This window comes from Penicillium samsonianum (assembly GCF_028829775.1).
Source record: "Penicillium samsonianum strain IBT 33392 chromosome Unknown utg000004l_segment0_segment0, whole genome shotgun sequence".
NCBI classification, from domain to species: Eukaryota; Fungi; Ascomycota; class Eurotiomycetes; order Eurotiales; family Aspergillaceae; genus Penicillium; species Penicillium samsonianum.
The window spans coordinates 393,036-413,047 of record NW_026643262.1 but is presented as its reverse complement, the minus strand read 5'-3'; the positions used below and the strand labels follow the sequence as shown (position 1 = coordinate 413,047).

General features: G+C 47.0%; 9 protein-coding genes across 9 annotated transcripts; 3 read left to right on the top strand and 6 right to left on the bottom strand.

The window, feature by feature from the left end:
• Window positions 1-72: 72 nt before the first annotated feature.
• N7471_007060 (HAD family hydrolase) lies at window positions 73-675 on the bottom strand (the record flags this gene model as incomplete). The annotated part of the gene is made up of 1 exon (XM_057279779.1): window positions 73-675. One exon carries the CDS (start codon window positions 673-675, stop codon window positions 73-75), a length of 603 nt encoding a protein of 200 aa, XP_057134039.1.
• Window positions 676-1,130: 455 nt separating this feature from the next.
• Window positions 1,131-2,836, top strand: N7471_007059 (cytochrome P450; the record flags this gene model as incomplete). The annotated part of the gene is made up of 3 exons (XM_057279778.1): window positions 1,131-1,229; window positions 1,282-2,615; window positions 2,677-2,836. The coding sequence occupies 3 exons, from the start codon at window positions 1,131-1,133 to the stop codon at window positions 2,834-2,836; spliced, it is 1,593 nt and encodes a 530-aa protein (XP_057134038.1).
• A 136-nt stretch (window positions 2,837-2,972) lies between these two features.
• N7471_007058 (sulfotransferase family protein) lies at window positions 2,973-3,976 on the bottom strand (the record flags this gene model as incomplete). Its single annotated transcript, XM_057279777.1, has 4 exons — window positions 2,973-3,405; window positions 3,465-3,568; window positions 3,620-3,795; window positions 3,850-3,976. The coding sequence occupies 4 exons, from the start codon at window positions 3,974-3,976 to the stop codon at window positions 2,973-2,975; spliced, it is 840 nt and encodes a 279-aa protein (XP_057134037.1).
• Window positions 3,977-4,668: 692 nt separating this feature from the next.
• N7471_007057 (cytochrome P450) lies at window positions 4,669-6,168 on the bottom strand (the record flags this gene model as incomplete). Its single annotated transcript, XM_057279776.1, has 1 exon — window positions 4,669-6,168. The coding sequence occupies one exon, from the start codon at window positions 6,166-6,168 to the stop codon at window positions 4,669-4,671; it is 1,500 nt and encodes a 499-aa protein (XP_057134036.1).
• A 2,343-nt stretch (window positions 6,169-8,511) lies between these two features.
• Window positions 8,512-9,120, top strand: N7471_007056 (HAD family hydrolase; the record flags this gene model as incomplete). Its single annotated transcript, XM_057279775.1, has 1 exon — window positions 8,512-9,120. One exon carries the CDS (start codon window positions 8,512-8,514, stop codon window positions 9,118-9,120), a length of 609 nt encoding a protein of 202 aa, XP_057134035.1.
• A 178-nt stretch (window positions 9,121-9,298) lies between these two features.
• Window positions 9,299-10,858, bottom strand: N7471_007055 (cytochrome P450; the record flags this gene model as incomplete). Its single annotated transcript, XM_057279774.1, has 3 exons — window positions 9,299-9,461; window positions 9,509-9,675; window positions 9,725-10,858. Coding segments are annotated over 3 exons (1,464 nt in total), but the record flags the coding sequence as incomplete, so codon positions are not given.
• A 611-nt stretch (window positions 10,859-11,469) lies between these two features.
• Window positions 11,470-13,087, top strand: N7471_007054 (HAD family hydrolase; the record flags this gene model as incomplete). Its single annotated transcript, XM_057279773.1, has 4 exons — window positions 11,470-12,203; window positions 12,254-12,303; window positions 12,363-12,508; window positions 12,572-13,087. The coding sequence occupies 4 exons, from the start codon at window positions 11,470-11,472 to the stop codon at window positions 13,085-13,087; spliced, it is 1,446 nt and encodes a 481-aa protein (XP_057134033.1).
• A 2,761-nt stretch (window positions 13,088-15,848) lies between these two features.
• xanG (cytochrome P450 monooxygenase xanG) lies at window positions 15,849-17,521 on the bottom strand (the record flags this gene model as incomplete). Its single annotated transcript, XM_057279772.1, has 3 exons — window positions 15,849-15,908; window positions 15,958-16,827; window positions 16,922-17,521. The coding sequence occupies 3 exons, from the start codon at window positions 17,519-17,521 to the stop codon at window positions 15,849-15,851; spliced, it is 1,530 nt and encodes a 509-aa protein (XP_057134032.1).
• Window positions 17,522-18,538: 1,017 nt separating this feature from the next.
• N7471_007052 (DUF4149 domain-containing protein) lies at window positions 18,539-19,173 on the bottom strand (the record flags this gene model as incomplete). The annotated part of the gene is made up of 3 exons (XM_057279771.1): window positions 18,539-18,702; window positions 18,762-19,032; window positions 19,087-19,173. 3 exons carry the CDS (start codon window positions 19,171-19,173, stop codon window positions 18,539-18,541), a joined length of 522 nt encoding a protein of 173 aa, XP_057134031.1.
• Window positions 19,174-20,012: the final 839 nt, after the last annotated feature.

Here is a 20,012-nt window from a genome sequence, read left to right as displayed (position 1 = left end):
ACATATTGCTCTCTCTTTTGGGCTAGTTGGACGACCGAGAGGCTTGAACGCCCTTAACTGGTAACAATCCCTCTAGTCCAACGATGGTAAGAGGTCTCGTAGACGATCACACAATGCATCCGTTCCCTCGAACCGGACCCCATACAAACCAACACTTCGTGCCGCGTCCACGTTCTCAATCTTATCATCAACAAAAATCGTCCGCTCCGGCGAAAGTTCACCCCTTTCAATAACCAATTTGAAAAAGTCCGGATTTGGTTTCCTCGTTCCCTCAAAGCCCGAGGCAAATACCTGGTTGAATAAATCCATGACTTGGGGATGCTGGCATTGTAGATAGTCGATTTCACTCCGCGGAATGTTTGACATTGCGTAGACGGCCATTCCGGTAGTGCGCTTTAGCTCACGAATGAAGTCCACCAGCTGGTGGTTGGCTTGGAGCGATGCACGCGCATTTTTAAACGCTGCCTTGATGTCGGCCTCGTCTATTTCCAATCTCTGACCCATAGTCTCGCAGAACTCCTCGGTTTCGATTTGGCCAGTCTCATATTGAGCATAGATATCGGACTTCATGATGGACTTTAACGTCGCCCCAACCTCACCAGTGGGTTTGCTTGACCACTCGAAGATGACGTTGCCCAGGTCTAGTATAATGGCTTGCCATGATGATTGTAGCATTTTCAACCTAGGCTCTAGCTTCTCTGCCTTGAGATGAGCCATGGAGACTTTCGGGAAGTGTAGGCTCGGGTGATGTGACGCTTGTTGGTAGGATGACACAAACTGCTGCTGAGTCCAAAATGGGCCCCAGAAGAGTCGATCGCAGTCTCTGGAATGCATAACTCCATGCAGATCCACCTGATGGGCCAGTGGGGCTGCACTAGATGATGGGTCACGATGCAAGGGAAAGCGCAGGTGGGTAACGTATCGCGATTTACCGTTTGCAGTACTTGAATTTCCCTGGTAATTAGGGCCCAGGAGAGTTTCACTAAGCAAGGTCAGCTAGGAGGCATTCGGTGAGGCCTACTTTGTAAGATTGGCTACATTTACCTTGAAGAAGGGTCGTTTTGCTAAGTAGACCCCTCAATTGGGCGAGTGTGGGAAATTTCGCAGCAAACCCTTCTCGGAACATCGCAATGGAAATCACAGAGAATCCTCGAACAGCGTGGCACCAACCCAGGGTCGCCATTAACAGCCAAACAGGATTTGCTTTCGCGAAAGACTTGATTTATTTGGTGTGTGTTGTTTACCTGAATATGAGGGACTCATATTGAGTGTTTTGACCAGATCTTCGCGTACTATGTCGTCCGGTCTCTATACCTTCTCTACTGGAGTCCGCTGGCCAAGTATCCAGGGCCGAGGCTATGCGCCATCTCCAGATTGCCGTGGGTGTGGTACGAGGTGAGCGGAGGGATGGCCAAATGGATTCACAACCTCCATCTCATTCACGGCGACATCGTGAGAGTGGCACCAGACGAGCTGAGCTTTGCGAAAGGCGCCGCTTGGAACGATATCTATGGCCCGCCGACGGAGGACCGCAAAGCCACTGAAAAGGAAGCGAGGCACTACGTGGCACCAGGAGGGGGTAGCAATAGCAGTATCGTCGGCGCTTCTAACACAGATCACCCTCGTCTTCGACGTGCTCTCCTCCATCCTTTCTCCGAGCGCGCGTTGAATGAGACTGAGCCACTCATTCGTCGACATCTGGAAACCCTCGTCAACATTCTCCAGGCTGCCCCGCCAATGGACAAGTTTGATATGGTGACCATGTACAATCATGCTGCTTTTGACATTATGTCCGACTACGCCTTTGATGAGCCCCTCCAAATGCAAACGACCTCTCAGAATCACTCATGGGTGGACACCACATTCGGTGCTCTGTGGGAGGTTTCTCTGCTTCGCATGGCCTTCTACTATCCGTGGACTTCGGTGATTGTCCCGCTGTTTGTACCCAGATCCCTGCAGTCGAGCTTTGAAAAGAATTACCAGCATTGCGTGGAGAAGGTCAACAAAAGTCTAGCCGTGGGCCCATCTCCCACAGGTCTGCTCGGGCGGATAATGGGTCTGAAAGAGGAGCTTCGTCTCACTCCCTCGGAGCTGCATGTCAATTTGCAGACTTTGATGGTAGCAGGCACGGAGACGTCTGCTGCCCTTCTCTCAAGCGTGACATACTACCTGCTACGTAACCCCCTGGCGATGCGACGGCTTCAGAAAGAACTGAGGTTCAACTTTCACACCGCTGTAGACATCAGTCAGACCGCTCTAAAACAGATGCCTTATCTCCACGGCTGTATTGAAGAGACATTGCGTCTACAGCCACCAGTCCCACTTGGTGTTCCTCGAGCCATTCCAAAGGGCGGGGGGGTTATCTGCGGCGAAGTTCTTCCAGAAAAGGTAGCTACTTTTGTTCCCATGCATATATATCAATATCGCACTGACCACAATGGCCTTAAGACCGTTATATATGTCAGTCCGATAGCTATTGGTCGCCACCCATCCCGATTCAAAGACTGCGAGTCTTTCATCCCAGAACGCTGGCTTGGGGGCAACGAGTACGCCGCCGAGGACAAGTCTGCACTCCAGCCATTTTCTTTTGGTCCACGAAACTGCCTGGGGAAAAGGTAAGAATTCCACGCAAGAGACAATGTAACAGACACAAAGCTAATTCATCGCAATACCCAGTTTCGCTTATCACAAGGCACGTATGACATTGGCAATGGTGTTTTGGCATTTTGATCTCTCATTATGCGAGGAGAGTATCGACTGGGCAGAAAACCTGCGGCTCTGGAGTGTCTGGGAGAGACAACCATTGATGGTCAAGGTGAAAACCCGACCAATGTGAGGCACTGGTTATTCATTGTGGTTATTTACGATGGGGTTCGTGGCAGGTTGTCCATGCTCAGTCCCGATTCATCCCCGTTGCTGAAGATATGAGAAACCAAGAATTAAAAGAAAGAGCTAAGAAATCCAAGTTTGTTCTATCGAAAGAGAAGTCTCCACGAGGCCCAGATCAAACATGCATAGGCTGCAATGTGAGTCACCCTGAAGGCATACCGCATCACCATAAGAAGATGAGAAGGATGCATGCTCTCTTCCAGTGCACGAGCGTCATTAAGATGTGGGAACGGAGTATCAGGAATAGGCTGGTCGAGGAATTCGCAAAGAGGACCCCAGCCGTCCTTGACATTCCAGTACATAAGCCTGTCCTTTGGAGTAGAGCTGGAGATGGCACTATAATGCTCCTCATAGCACTGACGACTGTTATGAGAAAAGTCGCCCTTGAATAGAACCTGCCATGCCTTTCTAAAAGTTGGCAAGGAAAGGCGGTCTTCCATGAACAGGGCCTTGTTTAGAACTTCGAAAAAGATCGGAGATGTGGATGAGAAATAATCATTGAAGCGCCTTGCAGATCTGGCGACAATTAGCATGAACCAAAGACGTGAGTCCAATATCGCAACATTGTCACTCACTTCTCCCATCCAGCAAAGTCCCTAACGGGTAAGATGATCTTTGCTTCCGGGTAGGCCTCCACCAGCTCGGGCCCAAAGCAGATCGCCGGCATATCTGAGACTACCTAGAGCAGAGTCAACGGAATCAATTCTACGCAGACCCATATAAATCGTACCTGACAGTGTCCCAAAAGTTGATCGAATTCTTTTCTCGTGAAGTTCGTGCCTCTCCCATCGTACTTGGCATGTAAAGCCTCCATCCACATATCACAGTCCCGCGGGTTGAGGAAGAATGCGTCCTCTCCATGATAAACATTGAAGTATCCTAGCATCTCTAATGCACTTTTGAGGGCTATGATCTTTAGTCAATTATTATACATGAGCTCTGGAAGATTACAGTACCTACAAGTCGAGCCTGTACGCGGCATCCCAAGAACTAGGGCCTTCATGGGAACTCGTCGAGAGCATTTGCGACGGTCAATATCTGTTACCATTCCAGCTTCATCTTTCAATTGTCGGATGGCAGCGAACATATTGTTGAGTTTTCGTAGAATGAGTGAACAATCACAGAGATAGAAAGACAGCAAAGCGGAGGTCAGGAATGAGTTGCGAGTAGTGACACTAGGCGGTAAGGAGTCAGGAGAGCTGCCCATACCAAACGAATACATTTGTAGCCTAAAGGACGTGTACGCTTATTTTCAGCCCCACTGTAAGGGTGTCAGTGTCAGACACTCTGTACGAGAAATGTGGGACGATGCGTCCTTACATGAACATGCCGATGCGGGACTTTTGACTTTATTAGCGTCAGGGAATGTACGGGTACGTATCTTGGTATCTGAAACTATATCTTTCATGAACTTTAGAGCCTAAACAATAGTTTTTGCATAGTTTTCAAGGTAAGGATTTAACCGGAGGCTATTCCCTTCCCTTCGTGTTATAGCACTAGAATAGCACCGATTTAGGAAAATAAAACTGGTACTACATGACTTCTCACAGAGATACCAATAACAAAGTAGAATTTAGTCAATTTCGGTTTGATCTTGTGGTCGAGAAACTAAGGAAATACCGGATGTACCTTAAGCGAAACCCATACAAAGGGTACATTTCAATTAGACTATGGTTTTAATTAGACTGTGGAAAAAACCCATCACCGGCAGCGTGTTAGGTTTCTTGGCAAGGACCGAGTATATTGACTTTCCTTTGGCGGAGCTCCCAGAGGTAATACCTAGTAAATGTTGGTCGCGGAGTTCAATTCCTTTTCCGCCGCATAGAATGCATCTTCCACAATGCCCTTGTGCTGCCCATCACGTACTTTCCAAACGACTGGAAACTCGAGAGGCTTTAGGAAGGCCCCTATGGCAGTGGCTCCGGAAAGAGCGTCTTTGTGTAGCTCAAGATCAGCAGAACTGTGAAAATCGAAGGCCCACAGTAGGCTTGGTATCATCGTTTCTAGGGTCATCATTGCTAGATGTCGCCCCGGGCATGATCTCCGACCATACCCAAAGGCACCTAGCGGAAGGTCGGGATTTTTGATGTAACGTTCAGGGCGAAAGACAGAAGGTTCAGGGTAAAGATCCTCATCTTGGTGAGCTGACCAATGGTTGAAGAGGACGGTGGAGCCTTTGGGAATGTGATAACCCATATAGGTGTCGTCGGCAGTGGTGTAATGAGGCAAGCCTTGGAGGATTGGCCGCCAGCGCAAGACTTCTTTGACGAAGCCTTGGACGTACGGCATTTCAGGCAAATCGTCCAAAGTTGGGAGCCGAGATCGCCCAACGACATCGTCCAGCTCGGTTCTCGCACGTTCAACTGCATCTGGGTAAAGGATACACGCCAGGACAAAGAAATGAAGCGAGGTGGCAGTAGAGTCCACTCCTGCTTCAAACAAGACGCCAATCAGACTGCGAATCTCAGTCACCGTGAGGTTGCCCGTATTTTCGCTGGTCATAACAAGCTTAGTCCAGCTCCACGAGTCCGCGTCAATTGCATGCGCGGTGTTTTTCTGGAACCATTTCTGAGTGCGCTCGTGGAATTTGTCACCAAACCTTTTCCATGGCGCCAAAAAGGTAGGCAGACGGTTCAATATAGGAAAGATGTCGACAATCCATGTCGAGTTGGTCAATGCCTGAGAAAAGCTGTCTGCCAGGTCCAAGATCTCTCGAAAGTCGGCATCGTTTTGTTCTGGGTCTTTCCCGTAAGCAAGAGTGTAGATGATGTTGAATTTGAGCCGGTTGAAGCATGACCCCATATCATCTGCGTTCAATAAACGAAAGAGAGCCCGTCGACTCTCAATCTGCACTAACTTCCGATATTTTTGCGACATTCGGGGATTCAAAAGTGACACATGAATGCGGTTGTGGATTTTCCACTTGTCTCCGTAGGGAAGAGTTGACGTCTGCATGTTCTTGGTCATGACATCTCTCGCCATGGTCATATCGGGTCGGGAGCTGTATCGGGCACCCTTCTTGCCAAAAAGATCCTTTGTGGTTGGTATAGTCCCCAAAACAATCACATTACTCCAGCCAAGCTTTAAGCGAATAACTGGTCCATACTGCTGATGCCAACGTGCAAACTTCTTGCGCATATCCACCTGATCAATTTGATGGAGGTTCCCAATAAGCGGAAGTCCGCGTGGGCCAGGGGGCAATTGTTCGCCGACATCACTGTGAAAGAAAATGACCAGCACCGCAGCGACAAGGACGGCTGTGAGCAGAATCACGGGCATTTTCCCACAGGTAGTGAGGGGAAAAGAGTGTGTTGAAATCGGCTTTTTATTGCCTATGAGAATGGGAGAATAATTGGACAATAACCGTGTCAAGTTGACCAAAACCGGGCGTCCGGTTTTGGTGCGGATGAGCTGAATACAAAATCGCACCTGAATACAAAATCCTCATTCATTTTCCAAACGTACGCATATCTATCACCTCATCGATAATAATACCATCTGCCCGGAGGGGACTAAACTGATGCCTATAGACTGGGCTAGAAGACTTTTCCCTAGCTAGTCCTAGTAGTGCAGAAACCAAGGTTTTCTTAGCTGCCCTCGTCGCCCGCTTGCGAGTAGCCTCTCTTTTTTTATCTGTTTTTTTCCCCAATCCGACGTTTTCCATCATAAGAAGTCAAAATTCCATCTTTGCCGACCTCACACGGGGTTGGATTCGCTTGTAGAAGTTGATTTGCAGCTAGTTTAATCTCATTAAGCGTAGGAGAGATATCGACAGCATCCCTATACTCCATCCAGCGAATCAAAACCTGCTCCTGATGATCATTCAAAGCCTTGTTGAAGCTTTTATGACCGTTCTTAGATTGCCGACGGGTGAAACGGTTGTACAGACGAGCGTAGGGAACGTTAAACTGGCGCGCTAGCGAGGAAATATTGGGAGGTTTTTTTTTTAGATAGGGCGATTTGGCAGGCCTCAATAATGCGTTCTTCTACCTGATCAGTAGATTTAGGAATATTGGGCAGGAGTTTTGGAAGATAAAAAAAGATAATTTTGTATTCAGTTGAGGCTCACCTACACCGCCGGATGCGGTGTAGGTTTGCTTGGCACGATTACAATAACGATCCTTTTCGCCCTAGATCCCTATCTACGAAGGTCTCGAGATGCCGACATTCAGTACTGGCTGGCTTATGGGCTTCCAAAACCGAGAATCGATCCACATATACAAAAGTCATGGTAAAGAAGGCAGTGTATTAGAGAGAGCGTCGGAAGCAATGCTCTCATTTTGTCAAGCTCTTGATATATACAGTCCAAAGGATATATTCAATTGCGATGAAACTGCTCTTTTCTGGAAGCGAGTCCCCGACCGAAGCCTTTCCAACCGAAGTATGCCTGGCAAGAAGCAAAAAAATGCGAGAATATCAACCTTATTCGTTGCAATTCCGATGGTTCTGAGAAGTTGATACCATGGTTTGTTGGTCCAACTAAAAAGCCACGAGCTTTTACCGCTGCTAAAATCAGGATCGACAATCTCAACCTTCGATGGAGATCTAATGGGAAATCCCGGATGACTAGCTTGATCTTCGAGGAATGGCTTCGATGGTTTGACGCCCATATGGTCAATAGAAAAGTGGTGCTTCTATTGGATATTTTTTTCGGCCCATGAAGCTACAGGTAAAACTATTAAAATAGTCTTTCTCCACTTCAAAATACCCTAATTATATGGCTTCCACAAAAACTCGATTTCAGCCTCTTGATGAGGGTTTTAATAATACGTGGAAGGCATATTGGAAGCGCCGATGGGTCTGGTTTTTAATGAATGAATTTGATGAAGGCTGAGACCCAATGGCTTCTATGAATGTATTGAGAGCTATTCAGTGGGGTGTTCAGGCCTAGGAGCTCGATGTTTCAGCTACTACCATTAGGAACTGTTATCAAAAAGCACTTCTTAAGAAGTACGTTGAGCATCATGATATACAGCCTCTGATTGATGAGATTGCATCTGGTCTAATAGCGCTACAGCCCTGGGTTGTCTCAATTAGTTCGTTATAACCACGGTTTACTGTAAGTAGACGACAGACAGGAGACAAACTCCAGTATACACAGAGCAGGCAAAAGGAGTCCCGCTGATAGCCATCACCAATTTTGAGAGCACCAATAAACAAGGTTGAAAGGATGAGCGAAAAGATAATAGTCTGGCTTGAGGATGCTGCCACCAACGTGCCGCAAAACTGAAGTGAGAATGTTGCATCGTAATGCTATCACGGTGCTTGACGGCTCACAAGTTGATGTAACATCGTCAGCCATATCCACAAACCTGACCATCGACGCAAGGAATCTTACTCATTCTGGTGCATCTTGAGTGGATACGAAGGTTCACTTACCATCGACTAGATTACGCAGCCGGATATCCAATCAAGGTATCGGTAAGGGTGGAAGGAAGAATGTATATGTGTAATTACTGACTCTGCAGATGATCCCTTCTTGCCATGTCCCATCTAAGATTTTCCAGGTTGTTTACTTTGGTCAACAATATGTAGCTGAGCACTCCAGTCTGCTTCCATTCGCGAGCAGAGCGTATTTCCAGCCTTCCAAACCAGTTTTTCCTGGAAGATCCGTCGCCCCTCATGCCACCATACAAGGCCGTGATTTTCGACATGGGTGATGTCCTCTTTCGCTGGAACCCAAAGGCTGATACTCAAGTATCCGTTCAAATGCTCCGGTCAATAACAAAGTGCGATCTATGGAATGAATTCGAGCGCGGAAATATCGACACCAAAGAATGCTATCAGCAACTGGGAGAAATGTTCTCAATATGTCCATCGGAAATTGCCGCGACCTTTTCGCAGACAACAGGCTCCTTGACACCGAACGATGAGATGACTGTCCTTTTGCAAGATCTTAAACGCCAAACAAACATATCCATCTACATGATGACCAACATTCCGAGACCGGACTTCTATCAACTCCGAGCAACTGAGTACGTGTGGGATTGCTTTGATGGGATTTTTGCCTCGGGGTTCGAGGGAATGCGGAAACCAGATCTATGTTTTTATCAACATGTACTGGAAAAAATTGGCATTTTGGCTGTGGAAGCAATTTTTGTCGATGACAAGGGTGAGAATGTTTCAGCTGCACGGGAGCTTGGCATGGAGGCGATCCAATGCGTGAATGTTGGGGAGACCTGCAACAATCTGCGAGCGATGATCCATGCCAAGATGGCCTCTCCACTCTAGTCCTCCAATATCGGCCGATCTCATGGGGAGCTATTGAAAGATGGTGAACCCTGTGTAAAGAAGTGCCTCGATATGAGCATATAATCACAATATATTATATCACATCCTTTTTGTTTTTGATTTTCCCGCAAACCTAGAGTTTGCCTCCGCTCATTGTATACTAGCCCGGGAGATTCCTTCAATTATCCCTAGCAGTCAGATTGACCAACAATGGGGGCTGGTGGAAGGAGACAAATGAGACTGGATCTGCCAGATAGCTCCTCTGACTGCTGGGATCCAATTTCATCTGGAACCTCCAGAGGGTCCGAGCCAGAACGAGTTTTATGCTGTCGTATGCAAATCTCCATGGTGTTAGTTATGGAATAGAATCTTCGCTTAGAAAACTTACTTCTTCCCTATGCAACTACGAGGTCCGACGGAGAATGGCTGAAATACATCTTTTGCATCCCCGTCAAACCGCGAGTTACCCAGCCAGCGATCAGGGATGAATTCATCGGGTGTCGAGAAATTGACCTCGCTGCGATACGCACTCCAGTGGCTGATATTGACAACAGTCTATTAATGTTAGATTTCTGGAACTTCTCCTTCCAGCTCTTAGACTTACACCATCCGGAACAGAATATCCATCAATAACGGTAGCTCCGGCCATAGTTTGTCGAGGAAATCCGTTTGTGATCGGCGGGAACAGGCGTAGTGTTTCCTCGATGATGGCTTGTAGGTAGCGTAGCCTATTGAGTGACAAGACATCGATTTCACTCTCGTCCCGGAAATTGGCGTGCAACTCCTTGTTTAGCTCTGTCAATACTTCTGGACTTTGCAATAGCAAATACGTGGCAGATGTTAGAGCCACTGCGGTTGTTTCACTACCTGCCAGGATCAGAATACTGGCTTGTTGCTCCAGCTCCTCTGCGCTAATAGTGCCCTTCTTCTGGGCCTCGATCAAAGGGTGCATGAAGTCTGGCCGTTCTGTGCCCCTTTGGATGCGCCGGCGCACTTTCCCGAGTGCCATTTCCTCGTGTGTTTTTCTGTTCTCTGCAAGTGACGAAGGGATTATAGCAGCGAAAAGCCGATTTAGGGGACGAAATCGGTGTATAACTTGGAGTAATGTTGACATATAGAAATGGTCTAGGACAAAGCTTACCCACTCATGGTAGGTGGATGTTGCTAGACAACCAAATGACTCTCCAAATGCGAGGTCGCCAATTAGATCGAACGTAATAAAGTTGTACCAAAGACGCAAGTCGATTGGCATTCCCTCCAGTGACCGACTTTGTAATTGATTTAAAAAAAGCTCCACGTTCTTTTGTAGAATAGGCTCTTGCATAGCCAACGCTCGTGGTGCAAATGCCGGGTTCATAGCTCGCCGCATTCGAGCATGGTTTTGATCATCCGCCATCGTTAAGGTTTTCTCATCAACCAGCATATCGTTGAAGAAGGTCTTGTCACGAGGAAGGGGCGGCTTTCCTTGGGATCTTGCATAGATATCGCTCCATGCCGTGGCAGAAATAAACGATAATTCATTTGGGCTGATTCGAACCACAGCTCCATATCGCCGATGCGCCGCTTGAGTGAAATGATGGAAATCTCCTCTCAACTGAGCTAGTGCTACAGGAATGGGAGATGCTGCGTAGAACTTTGGTCCTGGGAATTGTGCGAGAGGGTGCAGATACACATTATAAAAGACCTTGGTAAATATGGCAAACGCAATCTGAAGGGCGGTTAGCGATTCTAAGTGGCTCTAAAAGTCGTCCTCAATACTTACAACAACGAGAAGAACACGTCCATTGGCCCAGCCAAACGCTTGAGAAGAGCCACTGTCCATGGAGGCTTGGAACTGGGTAGATAATGGTGTCGCGGATTGGGTGATATGGGTTGTCTCGGAGTTTCCTTGAAGGTGGAGGGCAAGTCGGAGAGACTCTGAGCTGATCCAACTGATACTCTACTTTTATACTGGGATCAGATATCCTTGCAGGATGCATCGCGATCGCCAAAAGCAAGGTGATACCATGGTGGAGTGGGATGGGAAGTATTGGGAAAAGGGAAAGCCACGCCACAAGGGAACGAGATAGCCTCACTACTTCGCCAATTGGGTTATTCAGTTCCTGAGCTAGGTGCACTAGAGCGGAGCAATAATCCCTTTACTCGGGTAAAATTACTTGATTTCTTTTTTTCTGTCTTTTTGCTTTTCTCGGTCTATTCACACAGGAGTCTGCCGTACTTGCAGTTGCCACCAAATTCTAATTAAACATTCGTCGTGTACGAAGAATGATAGACTGTAACATTGGTATTTATATAATTTTAAGAATCACGCTTCCGTAAATCCCAGCTTGTAAGCGAGACATTGACATCATGGTTGAAACGAGCAAGCGGGTGCCCTACAAAGGAGTTCTGATTGAATTGAAGAACACCGTCTTGTGCTCCTCGATGGAAAACATTCAGTTGCCCGCAAATACCTTTAAGTCTATCTTGTATTGTGGAGCCACCGTGGAATACCAATGTGGCCGCACCACCGAAGAACAATACTTTGCCCGGTTGGCATCAGACTTTGGCCACCCACGGGAAGAGATAGAGATGGCCGTATTGGCTGCGCGGAAGTCTTTACGTGTGAATGAGGCAGTTTTGGAGTCATTGGCTTCAATGAAAGCTCGATTTGATGGCCGATTCAAACTCTATGCCGTAACCAACCTATCCCAAGAGGACTACGCGTCAGTCAAGTGTCTTGGGATTGATTGGTCTTTATTCGAACAAGTATTTGTGTCGAGTGAGATGGGCATGCAAAAGCCCGAATTGCGATTCTACCAACGTGTTCTGGAACAGATAAGTCTGCCAGCTGAGCAAGTCATCTTGGTGGATGACGACACGGATAATATAGTGGCGGCAATGTCCATGGGGTTGCAAGGTGTCCTCTCTTTGGAAGATTCGTTTCCCCGCATTATTCTCAACCTCGTCGAGGTTGACCCTGTTGGACGAGGCACACAGTTTCTCCACCAGCACGCCAAACGCTTTCCTTCTTTCACGCATACCGGCATACCCGTGAGGGAGAACTTTGCGCAATTGCTCATCCTTGAGCTCACTGGTGACCGGTACTCCAGACCTGTGATAAAATTATATGAACGTCACTGACTGCCATTAGATCGTTGGTTGATATTGAGACCCATCTGACCACATGGAACTATTTCATTGGTATGAACAAGCTCATTCTCTACATGGGTATCCCTTCGCTCTCAAGCTGATGAGAGTAGGTCCTCCTGTTCTCACCCAGACCAAGTTCCCTGATGACATGGACACGACATCACTGGGAATCACTATTCTCAATCGCCCTCCTCACGTGGCCAACCTTGTCATGGACAAGATGCTTCAGTATCGATCCCCTGATGGTCTCATGCAGGTAGGAGATTGCCTGGGGATAAGAAGCTCTGAAGTCCGTGCAAAGCTAATATCCCTGTATCAGACATTCTTCACCGACTTCAAAAACCGAGTTGACCCAGTCGTGTGCTGCAACATTCTGAGTCTCTTCTACCAATACGGTCGGGGCTATCAGCTCTCTGAGACACTCAATTGGGTTCACCAGGTCCTCCAAAAGCGGGCCTACATTCACGGTACCTCGTTCTACCCTGTTCCTGAGGCCTTTTTCTTCTTCCTCTCTCGCCTGCTGCTGCGTCTCAAGAATCGTCGCGCCCGGGTATATAGCCGAATGCGACGCCTGCTCATTGAGCGACTAGAAGAGCGCATCGGGGTGCCGGTTGATGCAGCCAGTCTGGCAATGCGCCTAATTGTCTGCCACCAGGTCGGGATTCGCGATGTTCGAGAACTCAAGCAGTTATTATCGATGCAAGAAACAGATGGTGGATGGGAGATGGGAACCTTGTATCACTATGCATCGAAGAAATTGCGGTTGGGTAACAGAGGTGCTTCTACTGCGCTGGCACTTGATGCTATTCGTCGTTGTCAACCTTGGTTGAGCTAGTGCAACTAAATATATTATGCCTCACCAGTATGATTTACTTCGATACTGTGAACATTTTTAGTTTAAATCATCCATGGCACAATGTCAAAAATAGAGTTTGAGAAACAATCAAAAGAGAACAAAATTGTGAAACTGATTTCGATCCGCCCTGTATCACGCTTGACACATTTGATCCCAGGTTTTTTTTAAAAAAAAGATTCCAAGCACTCTCTGGCGTAAGCGACTACAAAGACAAGTTGCCTGGTGGGACATCCATGATATTGATTGGTGATAAATTCAGCGTCACGGAGAGCCAGGAGCTCCGAACCCTGAACTAGACAGGATTAGGTTGTTCCATTATTCATTATGCATCCTCTAACTGAAAGAAAACCCCCCATTCACGGAATACATAGACGCTTTGCTTCCAAAGTCTATCTTGTAAAGGAAAAGGGTATACGGTATAACCTTCGAGAACGGAGCTTTTGACTGCCGACTGATCACCACAAACCACGAGCTATGGCAATGGAACATAATCGCTGGCGCAAGATCTTGACCAATGGTATAAATACCCTTGATGTTTTCTTTGGAACAACTGCAGCAACCACCGTTACAGTTATCTCGGACAACACAGTAACTACAACCTCCCCTGCTGTGACAGTTGACACCGCGTATGCCACCAGCAATGGCGCCATATTCCAATATGTTGCTGCACCGACGCTTACCAGCTTGTCACCTACTGGTGGGGCCATTGCGGGCGGCAATAATGTGACTTGGTTCCCAAGAGTTGGAGGTCTTTGTTTGTGGAAGCAAGGGATATTTGGTGTTTTGGTCTTAAGAATGATGTTTCCCGTTTTCCGCGCAACGTTCAACAGCAGGTCGATCTTTAGTAGCAGGCTAAGATTATCGCGGATGCTAAAAACTTCAGTGAGAATATAATGAGTATTCTTCCTAAGAGGCGAGGAGCAAGCTTTCACATCACAGTAGCTGAGGCGAAGGTGGCAGCAAGGAACTGGCGAATTAGAGAGAGTGTGGTACATTTTTCCCTTGACAGGCAATGCGCGGAAATTTCCGTCACAGAAGGTATGGTGAAGGGGATGGTGGAGGGTTGCCCGTGTTGGGTTGGGGGGGGGGGGGAATTCTCCTTAGTTGACGACAGCAAATCCCTATCACGAGACTTTGATGAACGAAGGTGACGCAAATCATGTTATTATTAATCGGCGGATAGGACTCTGAGACGACGATTGCACTTGTTCGAGCCGGCTTCTCTTGATCTCTCCAGTTCCGGTCTTTGGCGAAAAACTCTTCGTACTGAGAGTTCATTCGAACCTGCCAATGGTATTTTCTGCATGTTGCACAATTCTGCTCTGATCCCAAGAGTTTTCAGGACAATGGGCATTCTTGTATCTTTCGAAGGCTTTGTGAATAGAGACATTGGAAATGGGCGAGGGTTGCATTAGCCGTGGAAGCTGTTTTAGTGAAAACTGTCCCTTGACGATCAGGAATCGTGATGTGCTGTGAGCACACAAGAAAGAGAAATACCATGCTTTGGAGCAGAATAAGTGGCCCGACGCTTTTCTGTCACAACTCGGAAACTTTTCAAATAGCGAAGACATAAATTCTGTTGTCGTATTATCGTTGCTAAGCAATGCCAGAACGGCAATAAGGTGAGAGAAATGGAGTCAAAGATATACCCAAAAAAAGGGAACAAGGAACCCCAGGAACCAAATAAATGCTGGACCTTTCGAAGCATTATCAATTCGTCATCACAGTGCTCTTTAAGTCATTGTCTGGTCCACACAGTATTTCAAAAAATCTCTGGGTTGCCAGAGGTTCATGAATGGGCCACTTACACATTCTACTTTCCCGGGCCCACAGTTCACGTAAACCTCGAGTCCGGGATCTCCGCGGCCCGAAAACCAAAGTATGTTCAGTGGATTTGCCTGAAACTACGCAAATCAGATCGCTCATATGATGATCAGTGAGTGGATCAGATTGCTCATGTGACTATCACATGATGCTTAACTAGCTTATGTAATTATCTGAGAGGGGGTCAGAGTGTTCAGGGGCGTGCTCAATTTTACTCTGAGATCAAAAAGCGGCAAGAGGTGAGCACTAAAATGGAAGGGGAAAGGCTTCGATTGCCAGGCATTATCCGGTACATATGCGATTCGGACAAAGATTGAGTTCTTTCGTTCTTCGAAAATTTCCACAAGCTTATCCACCCATTGGGTTTTAGGTCGGATGCTCCGACCCAAAATGGGTTCTGCCGAAGTTTAATATGTTGACAGAAATCTCGCGGTATGACAACGCATGGACAAAATCAGATATATTGAAATCTTCTAACTAACTAAAATGACAAAACCCGCGGTTTTCAACAATCTGTGCGGACATAGATGACTAACTGTAATATGCACTTTTGTATGGTATGGTTGGTACCTGGTGTCACATGATATTCAGGGTAAAATACCCTTTTTCCACCATGTATTCAATCTTAGCATTCGACATATGTGTATTTCCAAGGCTATAGGAGTTTACTGACGTAGTTCTCGTTTCAATTATTATGAACTCTCTACATATATGTGAACTTATATATGATACCACGAGAGCGATTATCTTAGACAATTGGACATTCTAACGGTCATTTCATCGTATTTGGCTGTTAATCACCGGTTCCTTTGATTATAGGGTGCTTCCTTGCCTCATTCTAGCGCTTTATTCCACGTCGATCACCAACCCATCTGATATCGAGCATCCATGAACCAATACGACTCAAGTCTCTTAATCACGAAGACTCCAAGTTGGTCAAAATAACTCGACACCCCAGCGGTGCCAGAATTCCACCCTATACGGATCAGCATACATCAAGTAAAACACACATAGGAAAAACATACCGGCGTCATCTTCAATTGATACTTAGGATCAACAACCCACCTAACCCTCCCCAATAAAACAAACAACAAAATCTTCACTTGCAACAACGCAAATCCCTGTCCAAGACACTTCCGCTTATGCGCATTAAACGGAATATACGTTCCGCGAACCGTCTCCCTCCGAAACCGCCCCTGCATCTCCTCAACACTCTCTCCCCACCTCTCCGCCCGAAACTCACGCGCATCCAAACCCCATACATCAGGGTTACTATGCACCGCCCACGCATTCCATCCCAGAAACGTCCCCTTCGCAATGGGAAGTTCCCCACCCAGCAGCGCCGGCTGCAAGGCGACCCGGTTAATGAGCTGACACACAGGTGGGAACAGACGAAGTAGTTCCAAAACCACGGCTGTGAGGTACGGGAGACTATTAATGGTTTCCTGTGATGGATTCTGGTGGGTCTTGGCGGTTTCTAGGATCTCCTCCCGTAGTCGATCCTGAATATCGACTCGAGTGCCCAGCTGCCAGAACATAGACGTGACGAGTTGCTGGGCGTTTTCGTGTGCGGTTAGGAATGTTATCTTGAGGTTATCGCGGAATTGTTTCTCGGTTATCCGGCCTGATGTATATGCTTCGCCCAGCATGTGCGAGACCATTTCTTCGGATTGGGTTGCTTTGCTTTGCGTGCGCTTGTGGAGCATTGTCATTATCATTGTGTAGAGGCGGTTGTCGAATTCACGCATTATATTGTAGGCGCGTTTGCGAGATGGTAGAAGCCAGGGGAAGTGATCGAGATCGGGGAAGCTGAAGTACATTGGTTTGAAGAGGGTTGCTTTGATAATGGATTGGAGGGCTTCGATTCGGACGGCGCCGTTTGGTTGGCCCAAGCTCTGCCAGAGGCTTGGTTAGTTTTCTGCTGCAGCATTGGAGATTGGATGTTCGTTGCAGAGGCACGAAGGCGAGGACGAGGTTGATACTTCATACCTTCAGATCCAAGTCTAGGAAGTTCTCGCCCATCACATCCACGGCCCATTTCTGTACATCTGCCATAACCAGAATGCCTCTATTTGGTCCAGTCTCCTTTTGCAAATCGATCAGAACATCCACCAACTTCCTCGACTGTTTCAGCAAAGACGTCGTCTCAAAAACCTTCTTCTGCAACCCGGCCTTCATAATACTGGTATAAAGCTTCCAATTCTCGCCATGGGCATTGATAATGTTATCACCGACAAGCGTCGCAATAACAGCATGCGGAATCTTAATCTGGCTCCCGGCTTTCGCATATATTTGTTCATTGCGGAACATGTCGGTCAACCAATCCGGTCGTGAAACGAGAACACTCCATCTTCCAGCGAACCAGACTAACACGGCGCCGTGTTTCTCTAGTGGAGCTCTGAACCATCGTTTGTAGATCTCGTCTTGGCCCATTGAGGACCAGAGGCCGAGGATCGAGACATAGATTGGTATTTTGGGGAGGGTTGGGAGGTTTCGTGGGACGTGGAGGTACCAGGTTAGGAAGAGGAGGGGTGGGAGGAGGAGGGTTAGGAGTGTGGAGAGAAGTATGGAGGGTAAGGCTAAGGCCATGTTGGGGATATGTTTGGTGGATTTGGTGAAAAACGTAATTGAAGAGATTAGAAAAGGGATCTGCTACTCTCTTGCTAGTACTATATAGCGAGTTGGGTGTCTACTTGGCGCTCCGTGCCCTAATGCACCTGGTGTCAGCGGAAGTCAACACACTTACGCTGATGTCACACTGTCCAGCGTGACTTTTTTTTTGGTTAAGTTTCTGCTGTTTTTCGTTGCTAGGTGGCTCTAGTTCTAAGGTAGGGTTTGGTATATTGGGTTTGAAATGTGGTGGTCGTTCGTTTGGTATTTCTGTCCGGAGAGATATATATATTGCGAAGTGCCGAACGTAAAATACGCTAAAATCTTATTGACACTTTTTATCATCAAGATAAAGGAGACCCAAGTTTCCCCTGGAAGAACTATAGAAAGTTGTAATTCCATTAAATAGTGGTGACATCCCCCCACAAATGAAAGTCGAAGGTTATAGGATGTCTCGGTTGGAGAAAACTGAGGGGTGTGGGCATGTGGCCTAGTGGTCTCTTTGACTGGGCGATTTCTTATTGGAAATCATGTCCTCATTCTGAATCGGAGTGCCATCTCGTCTCTGTCGGAGTGACGCTCGATCTCTGTAGATTCGCCTCTGGGCGACGGCAACATTTTATACCGACTCTTGCCCCCCATAGCTGCTGGTGGCATTTGATTATATCCTTGAATACAGGTTATGTAATGTTTAGAAAGAGTTCCAACCTAATTAAATTGTTATAGTAAATCAGTGTAGACTAGAGCTTACTTCTATATTGTGTCCGTTGGGGTTGAATGGCAAGCTCAATCTTTGGATCATAATTCAGGGGAGAAAGCTACCTCATTTCTTAATGGGGATCAAGTTCTTCAAAGACAGAGTTGAGATGTATACTAAAAACATAATGATATCAAGAGTTGGAAATAAATATGATATGAACACATCATTCTCAGCGCTGTGACTACAGCCACACATGCATCAAAGCTCTGTGCAAAGTTCTGTAAGATAGGGGCCGTCTAGATTCCTGCTAAAAGTGTAGCAGAGAGCGAGAATCCATAAAATACAGTGGCTATCATGGCAATAGCATTCAAATGGATGGCCATTGCGTGATTTCGCGCGAATGTGCGGTTAGCCCGATGCACCTTTGACCCATCGGAGTCAGCATCAGTATTCTCGCTTTCTGAGGGTAAATTAGACGTTAGCCTTATAATTAAATGAGGCATATTGAGGTAAACCCACCTTGCAGTGCCCTCCTGACCAATGTTGCAGTGGTCGTCCGAGGCCCATAGATGAACCAATTCAGACATCCTGTCAAGCCAGCGACAGCAAGAGGAGCTACGCTCCATGGGTCTTGAACCAGTGAAAAAATGCTGTACGGTGGGTGTGTTGCTGCAGTCAGCGCTGTGAGTCCGACCTGCGTTCCGAAGTAAATGGGGAATAGGCGCTTTTGGAGGACGATGAACTCCTTCATTGGTAAAGCTTGGTAGCATATTTTCGTATTTACAAAGCTCTGTATGTGGTTAGTCACGCGCTCGCTTGTCTCTTCGAGGGACAAAACACGTACCTGATAGAGCTCTGTTCCGAGGAGAGCGCCATAGGAGAGAAGGTGATATGGGAGGAGGTTGCCCACTATCTTGAGAAAAGACTCCATTCTGTCAATCTACTCTGATGCTAGAATAAGACTTGTTGTGACTGGGAGAGGGAAAGATGGCAGAGTTGGAGAGAGTGGTGGTACTAACTTGGGGTGGCCCGGCTGCCTACGGAATCCTTGGCTGCTTACTGGCTGAGATGTCGACCAACAAAGTCAAGGCTGATGGACGTTAGTTTTCATTGTCTTTGCTTAGATGGTCGCCTAAAACACGCAAGTTGATTGGTTTTAGTCGTATTATGCGGAAATTGGCTTATTTCCTATATATTCTGATATAATTCGAATTCTATATGCTGAATTGCTTCATATTACACTTATATATGGGCTGCACGCATCTATTTCTATTTCTAGACCTTCAGAACGCAGCTAAAGGACTCAAAAAACTAGCGGGATAAAACATCTCTGCATCACGCCGTTACACAAAGAGATTTGCGTTCCAGAATCCAATCCAGCGACAAACCAACCCGGATCTTCCGCCAGTCCCTACGGCTGGATCTCACATGCATATACCCCGGGAGAATGGACGAGCAGTCACAGTGGCACCACATAGCAGTACCCTAGGTTCATGAAAGAAATTCACTAATATTCTGATCTGTTGGACCGACAATGGGAAATCAGCCCATCTATGACGACACGGCATGAATGACTCCTTTGCGAGGTATCGGTGCCATCCTCGGACTATTGAACGAATTTGAGAATAATTGAGAAGATATCGTGAATTTGAGAAGGTAATGTGACCTCTCTAAAGCCTAGAGTAAAAAATGGTATAAGATAACTAACGGTTTGCGTTAAACCCGGAGTATATTCAGCGTGAGCTCATTGTTCTTGCAGGATCGAGGGGA